This window comes from Corvus brachyrhynchos, unplaced genomic scaffold, assembly GCF_000691975.1.
Source record: "Corvus brachyrhynchos isolate BGI_N302 unplaced genomic scaffold, ASM69197v1 scaffold542, whole genome shotgun sequence".
In the NCBI taxonomy this organism is placed as follows: Eukaryota; Metazoa; Chordata; class Aves; order Passeriformes; family Corvidae; genus Corvus; species Corvus brachyrhynchos.
In genome coordinates, this window is record NW_008236766.1 from 980,834 (window position 1) to 994,264 (window position 13,431).

The 13,431-nt window shown below is 40.7% G+C and overlaps 1 protein-coding gene across 2 annotated transcripts in view; it reads right to left on the minus strand.

The window, feature by feature from the left end:
- The window catches only part of TRIM66 (tripartite motif containing 66), a 46,443-nt gene that overhangs the window by 13,401 nt on the left and 19,611 nt on the right, over nucleotides 1-13,431 (minus strand). For both annotated transcript variants that reach the window (XM_017727361.1, XM_008644889.2), the window contains exons 6-11: nucleotides 13,113-13,227; nucleotides 12,197-12,343; nucleotides 11,954-12,071; nucleotides 10,111-10,976; nucleotides 8,964-9,125; nucleotides 200-472 (exon numbers count right to left, since the gene is read on the minus strand). In XM_017727361.1, the coding sequence (XP_017582850.1) occupies nucleotides 200-472; nucleotides 8,964-9,125; nucleotides 10,111-10,976; nucleotides 11,954-12,071; nucleotides 12,197-12,343; nucleotides 13,113-13,227 (1,681 nt within the window). The remainder of the gene's footprint in view (nucleotides 1-199; nucleotides 473-8,963; nucleotides 9,126-10,110; nucleotides 10,977-11,953; nucleotides 12,072-12,196; nucleotides 12,344-13,112; nucleotides 13,228-13,431) is intronic.

The window sequence follows — 13,431 nt, forward strand, 5'->3', positions numbered from 1 at the left end:
AAAAGAAATGCAGAATTTTATTATTAGTTATCTTTCTTTTCATGTTAAAAAAATAATTTGTAATCAGTCCTCAAATACCAGATAAGGAAAACTTTATTCCTTGAAACCATAACTTACTTTGACTGATTGACTAACAACAACAACATGCTGTAAATGAAAGTGGATTCGCTCTCAGCAGAGGAATTTGAGCGATTCCTACCTTGCATTTGGTGCCTCCCTGGAGTGCATCACCTGGTGTGAGGCCAGCAGGAGCCCCAGGGCTCAGGTCACTGGGAGCTCTGCCCAGTGCCAGGCTGTAGCTGGGCAGGGGCTCTGGTGGAGTATCACAGTCACAGAGGGCGTTTGTGGACGGGCCAAGTGTCACAGCAGCTGCACATTTCACCTGTGGGTCGGCCGAGCTGGATAACCTTGCTGGAGATAATTCCATTTCTGAACAGTTTGGAAAGCCCACAAAGCTTAAGGATGCTGAACGCTGGGAAAAGCAAAAAGAAAAAAAAAAAAAAAATAAAATCCAATATATTAATAAGCTTTTCAGCAGCAAAATGCTACTGTTCTTTCTATAATAGATGAGATGCTCGATTCCAGCTTGACATCATCAAACAGTTGTGTCACAAGGGCTTTAAGAATCTATTGTAGTCCTATACTATTTCCAAAAGCTTTAGATTTTCCACCATTTAAACTGAAAACTGGAAAAGGAGACAATTGGGTTACTCTTCTGTGGCTTATAAAAAAATGTCTTCCTCAGATCAGTTCAAGGGATTCTGATTTTTAACTCCTACAATGATTGGGAAATCTAAGTATGTAGAACACTGTACCAAATTAATCCTTACCATAAACCCTATTATTTCCCATTAAATTTTCCCAGAAAAAAATAAGATTCAAATTAGAAATTTTATCATTTTATTAAAAAATCATCAGCTCACTTCATTGAGAGAGAAGGTTCGGAAGAAATAAGATTTCACTCTGACACAAGTGGGTGAAGTTATTGTTCATGTTAATGATGCTGAAAATGTTATGCTAGTTAGTGAGTTGGTCCCATTAAAACCTAAGGCATTTCCCCTTTAAATATCGTAGTGTAAATCCAGAAACATCCTACGTGTACTTATGATGAAACATGCCCAGGTTCCAAAGAAAGGGAATATTTACCAAAGTATCAATTTGCATTTTTTACTGTCATGATTTGTCACTACCAAAGCCATAGAGACACTGTTCCACAAACTAAAGCACATCCACCCATCTAGGTGACTTCCCTAAGCTGCCTCACATCCAAGAATGTGTGACTGTATTGAAAACAAGACTCTTCTTGCATCTTGAAGCAAGTAGAAGCAGTTTTAGGAAGTGTACAGATTTGTATCATTTGAATATGCAATTGTGCTTTGATTTCATCATAGTTCATTGGTGTTTCATCCTTTACATTTAACTGCAATACAGTAGGTAGCACCCATTGTAATATAAATCAAGACAATAGAAATGTGTCCATTGCATCTGAATTAGAGTTTAAATATGCTGTTGTACTTTTTTCTCTGCTAGAGGCCTCTGACTCAGAAGTGAATCTGAGACAGGACCCTTTTCCTAAATTTAATTAGTATTTTTCTGAACTTATACTCTGTTTTGGATTTTCATCATTTTGTCCATCTTAACCCCACAGTGGTAAAGACTGCAGCCTAGATTGAGCTGTCAGATGTGTCTGTGTAAATCCTACATCATGCCAAAGTCAATCTTGAATTCCTCTGCTTCCAATGCACAGCAACTCTGTGCTAAGAGAACACTGCCCACAGACAAATTTCCACCTAAGGATGCAATTTAATTTTGTTTTTGTTGATTTGCAATAGACACTACAACAGGAGCTTTGCTTGAACAGTGACCACTTAATTTGATGAGACAAAATAAGCCTGCATTTGAGACAGAAAGAGGTCAGCTCCTCTGCAGAGTCAGGGAAGGTCTGTGCCCTCCTACCACACAGTCCTGCAGTGAGCCCTGCTTTAAACAGTCCCTCCATGTAGAAGGCATCCCAGGGAGCACTGGGTTCCTGCAGCCAGGGAATTGGTCATTCTCCCCTCTTAAGTCAAATGGACCCCCCTGAACCTAAGCTGTCTGAGATGTAATAACTTTTTGGAAGCAGCTGGAGCTAGCCATACATGTTCTTCCCACCTCGCATTTGAGCTGAAAACTAGAACCCAGCCAAAGTGGAAACACACTGGTAGAGGCCCAGCTTGCCATATAGTCTGTCTGATAAGCAATTCCCAAGAATTCAAACCAAAGTTATCTCCATAGGTCAGCAAGGAATCCACTTTTCAGGGCCACACATCCTAAAGTCCACAAGGATCAAAAGTGTTTATTTACCATCACAATTTGCTTGTGACAGGTTCCTGTGCATGCAGTGACAAGTGGAACCTACCAAATACACATTTTCCTTTTCATTCCATCACTCTTTTTATCACAAGCCTTTTACAGATGACAAAATTAACATGTGAATTGCTCCCATATCACTTACAAGAAAATAAAACAAGCAGAATTCGTGCTTGAGCTGAAGATGAAGTGTAAGCAGCCCTTGCCTTTTCCCTTTATTTCAAAGTCCACTGTGAGCATTAATTAAGCCCCTGTGAGGTAGTTAAATATTTATTTAGTCTCTTAGGTTCTCCAAAGCATGAAGCATCCACAAATTCCTGAGTCAATAAGAACTACCTAGAGCTGTGCTCCATTGGGAATGGGCATGCTGAGGCATACATGTGGCAGGCACACCACCCAAATTCTCTCCCAGGTTAACTGGAGACCTTCTGGCCATTCAGTCCCTCCAGTCACTACCCACATCTTCCTTTAGTTGTTTACAAGCACGTGCCATCTTCTCATGTATTGAGACCTGACCCTCTGTGTGCAAGTCAGGTGAAATGCTACCCCTCCTAAGGCAACACAGGATTACTCCTGGCTCCAGTAAGACAAGTTTACTTACTGAGAGTTGTCACTGGGATGACTCCTACTGAAGGAAAAAAAATACGGACACGCACATGCAAGATTTTGTTACAGCTATAATTTTCGGAAAGATGAAATTCAATTGCATGGTGTGGCTATGTCCTTTTTACTCTTCTAGCTAGCATCAGTTTCTTCAGAGATCTTTTTAGATTATATAAGCCAGTGTAAAACCTTACTCTTGTTAAAAAGAATAATGAGGCCATCAAACTGCCATCTGTCTTTCCCTTGGGGCAAAAGTTAATTTTGTGGTTATTTTAATGATGAAGCAACATTATGATCTTTCAGTGCAAAATATTAAAACTCACAGTTAAGAAGAGACACATTCCATCCTGATCCATGGAGCTGCTGTCAAGTGTGAAGTGAACAATGCACTGGGAACAAGACTCATTAATAGACTATTAATTCACTCCCTAAAATAATCATTTCTTTTGCCATTAGCAAAAATTTCTCTTTTCCCTTGACAGTTCAGCTAGTTTTTTGCAAATGGGATGCCTTTAAAGGATTTATCTCTTTTACAAAAGCTCTACTGCTTTTACATTGCAACATATGAACAACAACAAGCATTAATTATGCTCTTGGGCAGACGGTGGCTTCAGCTGTTGGTTAATTTTGAACTTTTTGACATTTTAATGTACAGTCTGGCACATTGAACTACATCTGTGTCACTATAAATGGAATTCTCATTGTCTCATAATTAATTTTGGTCTGATGATCCTTATAATATAATGGCAGCAGTATCACCACCCCAAAATGCCTTCTACCACAATTTTCTTAGCTATGGTAGTGAAAGGTAAGAAAAAAGAACATGCAAAGTGCCTTCAGAGAATAAAAAAAATAAATATATGGTTCAGTTCAAATATTTCTTTGATCACTGTTGCATTCAAAAAAAGGTCCAGTGTAAACATGCAGCACCAATACAGAAGAATTCTGAGAAGCAAATACTTACCTTGAAACAGAGGGATTAGGATTTGTTAGGATTGTTTTGGCAAAGTCTCAGGGTTGTTGACATTAAGTGTCACTGATAAAGGAAGCTAAAACTGGGAACCGCCAACTCTCTTTGCTATGGGAGAAACACCACGCTGCAAATGGTTGCAGAGTAATGAACGGCTGCTATTAAGTGGAGCAATCCCCCTGGCAGCTCATTATGCTGGAAGGTTAAACAAATGTACTACTCCAATCCAGTTGCTTAACACAGCAGCACTGATAACACAGGCTGCACATGCTTCCCATTCCCAGTTTCAGAACAGAATCCGAAGGATTTCCTTTCCGCTTTCACGAGAAAAAAGAACCCAAATCTTCCTTAACAATTTGTCTGAATAAACTGGAGCGGGCTTAAAGCGGAAGGAGGAAGAGATTGCATGGAGCAAGCAGCATCATGTTTTATTTATCTTCTTTTTTCAGGTCAAAGGAAAAAGGTTTTGTTAAATCACCATTCTGGGAAATGTACCTAATTGCATAAAGCATGAAAGAATTTGTGCTGTGAGCAGTTCAATTCTGTAAAGTAACAAACTTACTCTGTTACTTTAGAAATTCGTAGGACCCTAAATTACAGGCTGTTCTTTCCCTCATCCCTAATTGCCCTAGAATTAATAGTAATTAAGGGGAAAATGTAGCAACAACAAACCCACTTTGGTCCCAAGCTCAGATTTGAAGTTCTAGTGTCGGATATTAAATTATTATTACTTTCAGTCACTAAGTAATCACAACATGCTCTGTGCAATATTACCATCAAATAAAATCTGTACTCTGTCCTCCAGCCCCCTTTCCACAAATTTCACGTTTTTAAAGAAAAAAAAAAAAAAAAGAAGTTCCACCTCAAACTGTCATCATATTAGGCTTCGATTAAATGCCACCACACTGCATATATTTGGAATAAAACAGAAGCCTCTCAGAGTGCTCTGAAGAGTGCACCTTGGATAGCACAGAACATTTCCTAGGATTTCCCCATCTCAGGTACTTTATTGTGCTTGAGATAAACAGAGCTCTTGAAGTAAGCAGCTGGGACTTGTTGCAAATCAAAAAGAACAATACAACAAATATAATGCACTATACAACATTTCCACATGCTTACACTTCCATTATTAATCCTGGTGACTCAAAAATGATTTATCAAAACCACAAAGTATGGGGAAAATGGCCAAAGACATGAAGGACCAAAGTACAGAATGGCTATCATGAAAGGAGGAGCCAACTCTTTAAAGAGACAAGCGGTCACTTTTAAGCTTCAAAAAGAAACTTTTGAGAGTGAATTAAATATTGACCTATAAAACAGATATTATGAACGGTGTGAATACAGAGCGATTATTCACTGTTTTTGCTAACACAAGAACTAGAAGGCATCTGAGTGCACGATCAGGTAACAGACTTGAGGTAAGCAACCAAGAGCTTCTCATGCAATGCAAAACTCAGTTGGTGCTGAATGCTGAGGAGTATTCTACACTAGTATTAAAATGGACACAAAATAGTGAATTAGACAAATTCACAGAGGAGGGGTCCATAAAGAGCTCCAAAACGTAACTGTCTGGGTACAACCTTCAGGTCAGAAAGTCTCTGAAGTGATGGCTTTCACAATCTGGAATAGTGGACCATCAGTTTGTCTTTTTCTGATGCCCTTCTCCTAAGGACCTGCTGTTGGCTATATTTATAAAGGATCAGATGCAGCTGTCTAGTGATAACTCACTAATACAGTGCACAACATATTCAGAGATTCACTTTAAGCAGGTGAACTAACAGAAGTAAGGGTCTTGCTCCAAACTACAGAAGGGGGTGCACTTCATGGAGTGTGAGGAGAGGTGTACAGCTGGCCCTGCATCAACACCAGTGTCTGTTGCAGTGGTGCCTGAGGCTCAAGTTACAAATTTGTGCTCTAGATGTGCAGTAATCATGACATTTCTTCAAATGCTAGATGCAGCCTTTAGACCTCTTTGCTCATCACAGCCAGAAATGACAATTAGGTATGTGCAAAAAAAACAGAGACTGTATTCCTGTTATTACTCCTGAAAACACAATTAGGCCCAAAATATCTTATTATTCTCACCTTTGTTCCAGAATAGGTGACCTCTCTAGTCCTGTGCACAAATTAATAACTTGATATCATACTGTGCAAAAGCAGCAAGATCATATCATCAGTGAAGGCTGGTAACCCTTTCCACAAAACTGTTAAACTAATTGAGCACTCATTCCTTCACACTGCAACTGAGCAGTTCCACAGCTTGTGTAAAATCTGTTTGCTAGAGCTTGGCACAATTCCCTGGAAATGGAGTGCAGGTAACACAAAAGGTTTTCAGAAACTTGTTCCCTGTCTTGCTGAAATTTGTTCTCTGTCTTGCTGGCTTTCCTACTGGAGAGGCTGGGTATTTGACAGGCATGGAGACAGAACAGCTCCACAGTCCAAAACAGAGGTCCTGGCTATGTCAGTGAAGTATTCTGACAGGGGAACGTGAAGAGAAAATTATATCCATTTCCCACATCAACAGAAAAGTTTCATTCCTAGTGTTGCATTCCTAAAAGGTGATAATCAAGCCCAGAATTATGCAAAGTGCAGTACTTATATCAAACAATCAATTGTCTAAGTATAGAAAGATTTATTCTGCACAAAAAAATTAATTCACAGAAAAAGGATAGTTAGCAGAACATACAGGAAGACAGAAAGACTGACAAAATATCACCATTAATGTTCCAAAATGAGCGAAACAAATGAAAACTATCCCAAACTATTAATAACATCTTATCTATATTGCTTTACAAATAAATGTAACTCTGCATGAGGACAATTCATCTAGCTACCAATCAATAACATCAAATTCATACCATAAATGTGTTTCAAAATTAATGCACAGAGGTTTAATTATATGAGCAATCAAGCCTTGCCCCACTCCAAAATAAAGGAAACCACTAAGCTAAAGAAAGCTTTTATCTCTTTACTTTTTGGACACATCTTGGCAACCTTATCACTAAACAGTAAATTCAGGTGCACACTGCTTTCTCTTTAATGAAAGAATCTCAGCAGACAGGGAATTATGTACTCCACTAGAAATACTGTGCCCAGCTGAAGGCTGTCAGAGTTCAGCAGAAATGCAACATGAGGCCAAGAAGTCCAACCACAATTATTCTCCAAAAAGACAGAACACAATTGTTCTTCAGGCAGCAGGTTTCTCTAGCCATTTTCTCTACCATATTTTTCACGTGTTTCAGACTTGCCCACATTCACTTTCTCCATGTCTTCCAAGATCTTGAGAGAGATGAAATGTTCTGAACACAGGCCATGTGAGAGCACATGGGCAAATACCTGTGCAGAGATTTTTGCCTGAAGATGAGTCTGAAAACATTTAATCAGGTGAACCAGACGAGAATGAATAGACACATTCCCTTGTTCTTAAACAGGAACCAATCTCCCATTTAAACCCAGATTTAACCCAACTCTCAGCAAAAGCAGTCAGACATCTTTAAAGAGCATTCATGAAGAATATATTTTAAGGGTTTGCTTGCTGTGCTTTTTCCCTTCATGATTTCTAACTTTCCATTGCCAGAGATGTAAATATCTTCATCCCATCCAGATGTCTTCATCCCAAAGAGCTCATTAGAAGAGATGAATACAAGAAAGATGGGGTGTCGTAGCTGTTGAACATTAACTTCTTGAAAAGCTACCAGGCACCTCAAAAACCAAACTGTTTTCTGCACAAGAGCATACACTTCTCAGCACCATTAGAAAAAAATCCCTTTTTTAGTTCCTAGGAATATCTTCCTCTCGCCACCTTCTCAACTCCTACAGCAACAAATCAGCAATTTTCCTTTATTACTCCTGCTTTTCCCACCAGACTACACTAGTCTCTCTCTCCTGCACATCTCCTTCCATTTTCTTTCTTCTTTCTGACGTTTCTTGCTTAAGCTGTTGGGAATAACTTTCCATTACAGGTCCATAAGGCAGATTTCTTTGTGGCTTTCAAATCTGAATTGCACACTGCTTCCAGGCCTGTATGTCTGCAACTCCCAAAGGGATCTCCAACAATTCTCTGGACAGGTATTGCATCATAAATACGTTGCATCAACACAGTCATGTACAAAGGAAGGAAAAATAACATCCTTTTTGAGGATAGAAAGACAAATACTTCCACAATATCCCACAGACAAATTCCAAGAAAAAAATATACGCAAAAGTCTTCTACAGGGTACACAAAATGAGTCATGCACTGAAGTAACAAACAAACTTGAAAAAGCAGAATATGATGTGTTGTTTGGAGTGTTTTAAACAAATTGTCCAGAGAAGTGAAAGGCAGCTTCTCCTCTTCAAAGGCAGAGGTGATATCCAGAGCCACCAAGGGTCTGCTGATAAGTAGTGGCCCTCCTGGTACAGTTCCTGCTGCTTCTTCAACAGTCAGAGCCTCCCAGTCGGTGGAAAGACCAAAGCCTGGCTCTATTATGTCATAAAATATTCTAGATACATAGAAACTGTGATTTTTCTGCCTATACATGAGCAACGAGAAGAAGTGTAACAGAATTATATCCCTTTCAGGCAACCCCACCTTCAGCAGTAACTAGTGGTGTTGTTTCTGGGGCAAGTATTTTGAAGACTGTTTCTCAGGCTTGACTTCATCAGCATCTCTGACTCCTGCTTTATTTATTTTTTTTCAAATTAACTGCTCTAGGATGGTAGTTAGCAAGCCCTAGTAATTAAATCCCTAGACATAGGAGCTAGACAGACTTTAAGAAGTGAAGAAATAGAGCTCTTATTTATTTGCCAGTTCATGCTTACCAATCATGCCAGCCAGACCTAAACACTTATCAGCCCCTAGAAGAGTTGCTCATCCTGGCACCTGACTGGAAGATGCACACAAGGTTAGGCTGTGATTGTCTTCCAAAATTTACAAGCCATTTGGCTGACGTTTACTGCATTTTAATTTTTTCCCCCTCATTGCAAACTCCAATGCCATATTCAATACTATCAAATCAGGTTTTCCCTTAATTTTTTTTTTTTTTTAAGAAGTTCTTTATACCTTTCTCACTGGATGGAAAGTTGACTGCTGCAGTGTGCTCTCAGGGGAGTGGCTCCTGACACTGGCTTCTTCATCTAATGACTGTGACAGGGAGGGACTGCCACTTTTGTCAAGAGGAATGACAGGCTTCTGGTCATCAGGTTCTGTGGAGCTCTCACAGACCTACAAATCACAAATGAGAATTTGTCTTTGCAACAGCTCAGAAAGAAAAACAGTAACAAATTTGCATCAACTCACAGCATACACATTACGACAAGCCCAAAAAGACTCTAAAACAACAGAGATGTTCAAGGCAACCCAAAGCAGAGAGATAAATGGAGACAGATTTCTCACAGACATTAATGAATTACTTTAAAAAATACTCAGTAAAGCTGCTGAAATGTACAGCTATACCAAAAGCCTGCAGCCTGCCCTTGCAGGTAATCCACTTTGAGAGCTATTCGAGGTGGCAGCTCCACAGAATTTACACGATGGGAAGTCTGAGCCACCTTTCCACTGTTTTAAATGAATTTCCAAGCCACCTTATTCTGCAGCTGATCTGCCTTGTGGTTTGGATGCTCACCACCAAGCTCTGTCCCTCTTTCAAAAGCAGGATTCTTACTAACAGAGGAAAAGGGAAGAGATTAGCCCTGCTGACAAAGCTGTAGCACAACAGCTTGTTTGGGTAATGATGATAATCTTAAATGACATGGTGCAGCAGCAAGAGCAGTTACTGGAATGGGAAATAACTCTCAGACCAAGAAATTGGCTTCACTCTCTTCAATAATAATTCAGAATCTAATGCTTTTTAAGGACTCAGGGCTTAATGTTTCCAGTAAAAAAAGAGAGTTGAAATGGAGAGTGAAACTACTGCAGTCCTCCAGTCACCTGTTTACAAAGGAGGAATGATGGTGCTTTTATTCTCCCACACTGCTGCTCACCTTGTCTATTAAGAAATTCAGATCTTTGGGATCCAGGGTGTTTATGCAGCATTTCACAGAAAATTTTGCCCCAATCTACATGAGGCACGAAGCCTCTCTGCTGCACACATAGACAACACACAAAGAAAAATACATGTTCAGAGAAATACATGAAATCTCAAAGGTCTGTCCCATTTCTGAACTTGCACTCACTAAATGCAGTAGGAAATGACTTTGAGAGAACTTACTTGTGCTTCATCTTGGATTTGTTGCTGTGCTGGGGCTGGCTGCCTCACTATGTAGTTGATCTGACCAACTATGGTCTGTTGAACATGCTGAGGTGGCTTGGCTTGGTTCAGCTGCAAGCTGGGCTGTCCCTGGGCCTGCAGGAGAAGCTCCAGATCCTTTTTCATCTCCTCCAGCTCAAACTGGTGGTGCATGATGTCCAGGCTCTGCTGGATGACTTGCTTGTGGGTGCCCTCGTCGTGCCCTGGCGATGGGGGTGTCAGTGGCAGCTGCTGCTGCTGCTGCTGCAGGGGTGGCTGCAGCATGTGGTTAGATTTTATCTTCTGGAGCTGGCCCAGCTGCACTCCCACAGCTGATGCCTGCACAGAAGCCTGTGGGTGGCTCGTGTGGACCTGCTGAGCCTCGTGTGACACAACAGCACAACCCTGCCTGCTCTGCTGGGGTGGGAAGGGCTTTCCCACCCGCCCGGTCACGTTCTCCGGCTCTGAGCGTGGCTGCTGCTCCAGCCCAACCTGCAGCAGCTTCACGGGCTGGGGGGCACCCCGGGGCTCTCTGTCCTGCTGCTGCAGGCTGTACTGCATGGGGAAGTGCTGCTGATGAAGTGCAGGAGGCTGGTGGAAGCTTTTATGGTGGTTCATGTCTTGGTAGGAAGGCTGAGGTTTGTTTGGGTGAGGAATGCTGAGGCAGTGGGAGCAACACACCGGTGCGGAGCACTGGATCGCAGGTGGGAACTGGTGTGGCTGGCTGCTCTCCAGCTGTGAGGCTGGGGAGTGGTGCCCGTGGTACAGAGAGGTTTGTAATCCTTGAATATTTCCACAGAGTAGCACATCTGGGTGAGAAATGTGTCCACCTTCCATGGTGAAACCCCCTGGAAAAAAACAGCAAATTTACTCCTTCCTATGGTCTTGACAAATTTACACAATGAAAACAGTAGACAAGGAAATTACCATCATTCACATTTCAAATATAAAAGATATTAAAATAACCTATCCAAACAGTCTGCTAACATACATTCAAGACAAATTTTCCAATATTTATCTAGTTATTTCCATTCACACCAAACTCCCACTGATGTCAGTGGAGCAGCTCATGGTTGAATTATCCAGCAAACGCTTTGAAAAATCGGCCTTATTTTGTCTTAATGGATGAATATAGCTTATACTTCCATTTTTTACTGAAGTATGAGCTTATCTTCTCATCCATAAGCACAGGTCCAAAAGACAGCTTCCAGGGTGCCAGTGACAAAAATAAGAGATTAATGTCACGTAGGTGAGACTCATAAAGGCTGGAAATAGAAGTGACCTATGAAATTATCCTGTCCATGCTTTTCATCAAGAGATTATTCCCTGCAACACTTTTGATAGTGTTTCAGCCCTTTTAGTTTTTAATACCCTAAAATGGGAAGAGAACTGATCTTTTAGATGAGTGATCAGCCCACTGAGTTGAATTTACTGCAAGAACCCATTGCAGTTGGGAAATTTGTAGCTGCTGGGAAACAAAGTCACAGCACACACATTTATATGTTATTTAGATAACACTGTAATCACTGTGCAGCCAGTGTCTTAAAGTCATCTTTGTGCCTATCAATTGCAAGTGCCTCAACACTGCTCAGGTCTGTTGGCCACTAAGAGAGTGAAAGCACCAGACACCTCAGTGGTCTTTTGGTGAATGGATATAAGTGGAGAGAAAAACAGCAAAGTCCAGCCACACCCACCTTTCTTCAGAACATGATAAGAGTTTCAAAACTGGATGTCAAAACAAAAGGAGAGCCCTTTAGGGGTGGTACTGTACTGTCTGTGTCTGTCCAGCCTAGCTTTGGCCACTTGCCTATTATATTTTTCTTACCCAAATTGGAGAGTTGCTTAGTCCAGTAGGAGGGATCCCAAGTGAATCTGATCTTCAGAGGAGGGCCCATGTCTGTGTTACAGTTTGTCTCTAGCAAGCGCTGGATCTGAAACACAATCTGGTGACACATTAAAGGACGATGATTTTATTCACTGTTCTAAGACCATGAAAATATTTTATTTGAGAAACATCAAATCCTTAAAGCAGTTCTCACAATTACTGCACGATAAGCACTGCTCTTACCAGTTCCTTACTGAAGAGAAATGGGATGGTTTTTTTACTACACACGGCCCAGCTGATGAAGTTCTGGACATGCTCTACCTGTCTGCCTAAAACCACAACACCTTGCAGTTGTTGCTCCAGCCTCTGCTTCCTCTCGCTGGTGATTTTCTGTTAATAATGTGAATCAGTAGAAAAGGGCTGTCATTCTTCAGACACACATAAAGCATGCAATCATTGGCACTACATTATGCAGTATTTGCAGCGACACTGTTCTTCAGTCTCTTTAAACACCAATCATAAAAAGAAATCAAATCCAACTCAGGACATACATCTGAATTCAGGAAGAGCAATGGCTTCCCCAGGAGCAAACAATCTGCATCATTCTGGCCTTGGTTTGACAGAATAACATAACCCCAGAAAGCTGTAGAAATTGGATCAAATTTGCACCTGGACCACTTTCTTGTCTGGAAATTCTGATTAGCAATTTTTCTCCTTAGCACGTTTCAAAATAAACTTATATACTTCAGCTGGACATCCAAAAACTGAAGAGTCAAAACTGAAAGGTCTGCTACAGAGATAAGACTAAAGAATCATTTCTGAAACAGGGTTTTAATTGTGCTGCTAGTGGGCTCCTACAAATTAAACATTAAAATCAGAAGCTGATTTGTTTTCTAAGTACTCAAAAGGTGCACATATATTCTCTGTGAATGCATTAGAAATTGCTTATCATGAGTTAACGATAAACATTTTGCAACTTCACCCTGAAACTTTGTCAACCGTTGATTCCACAAAAAACTCTGCAGAAAAACACCCAAATATTTGAAAATATAAGGAATGGGAGAATAGCTCTCACAGTCTACATTCTTTCCACTGGCACTGGGATTAAATTTAATTTAGTTTAATTTCCCAAGGTGTCAAATAAACTAGCCTTACTTACTTCAAGTTGTTCAAGGAGGATATTTGTTCGTTTATCGATTTCATTCATCAGAACCATCTTGGCCATTTTTATTTGGTTCTCCACCTTTTTGTACAGATGTTTTACTTCAAGCAACCTGTGGGTAAGAGGTACACACCCCTGGGTGAGCCAGCTCTAGTCATTTATTCACTGATCAGCAGTTATTTGCTACAAGAACAGACCTACCTATAGACAGAACTGCAGTGAAAGTTGTATCATTTCCCATTAGCTCTCCCCCACTTCGCCGAACCCTGACCACCCCTCTCTGGGTGTCACGGGCTAATGCTAATGGATTCTCTCA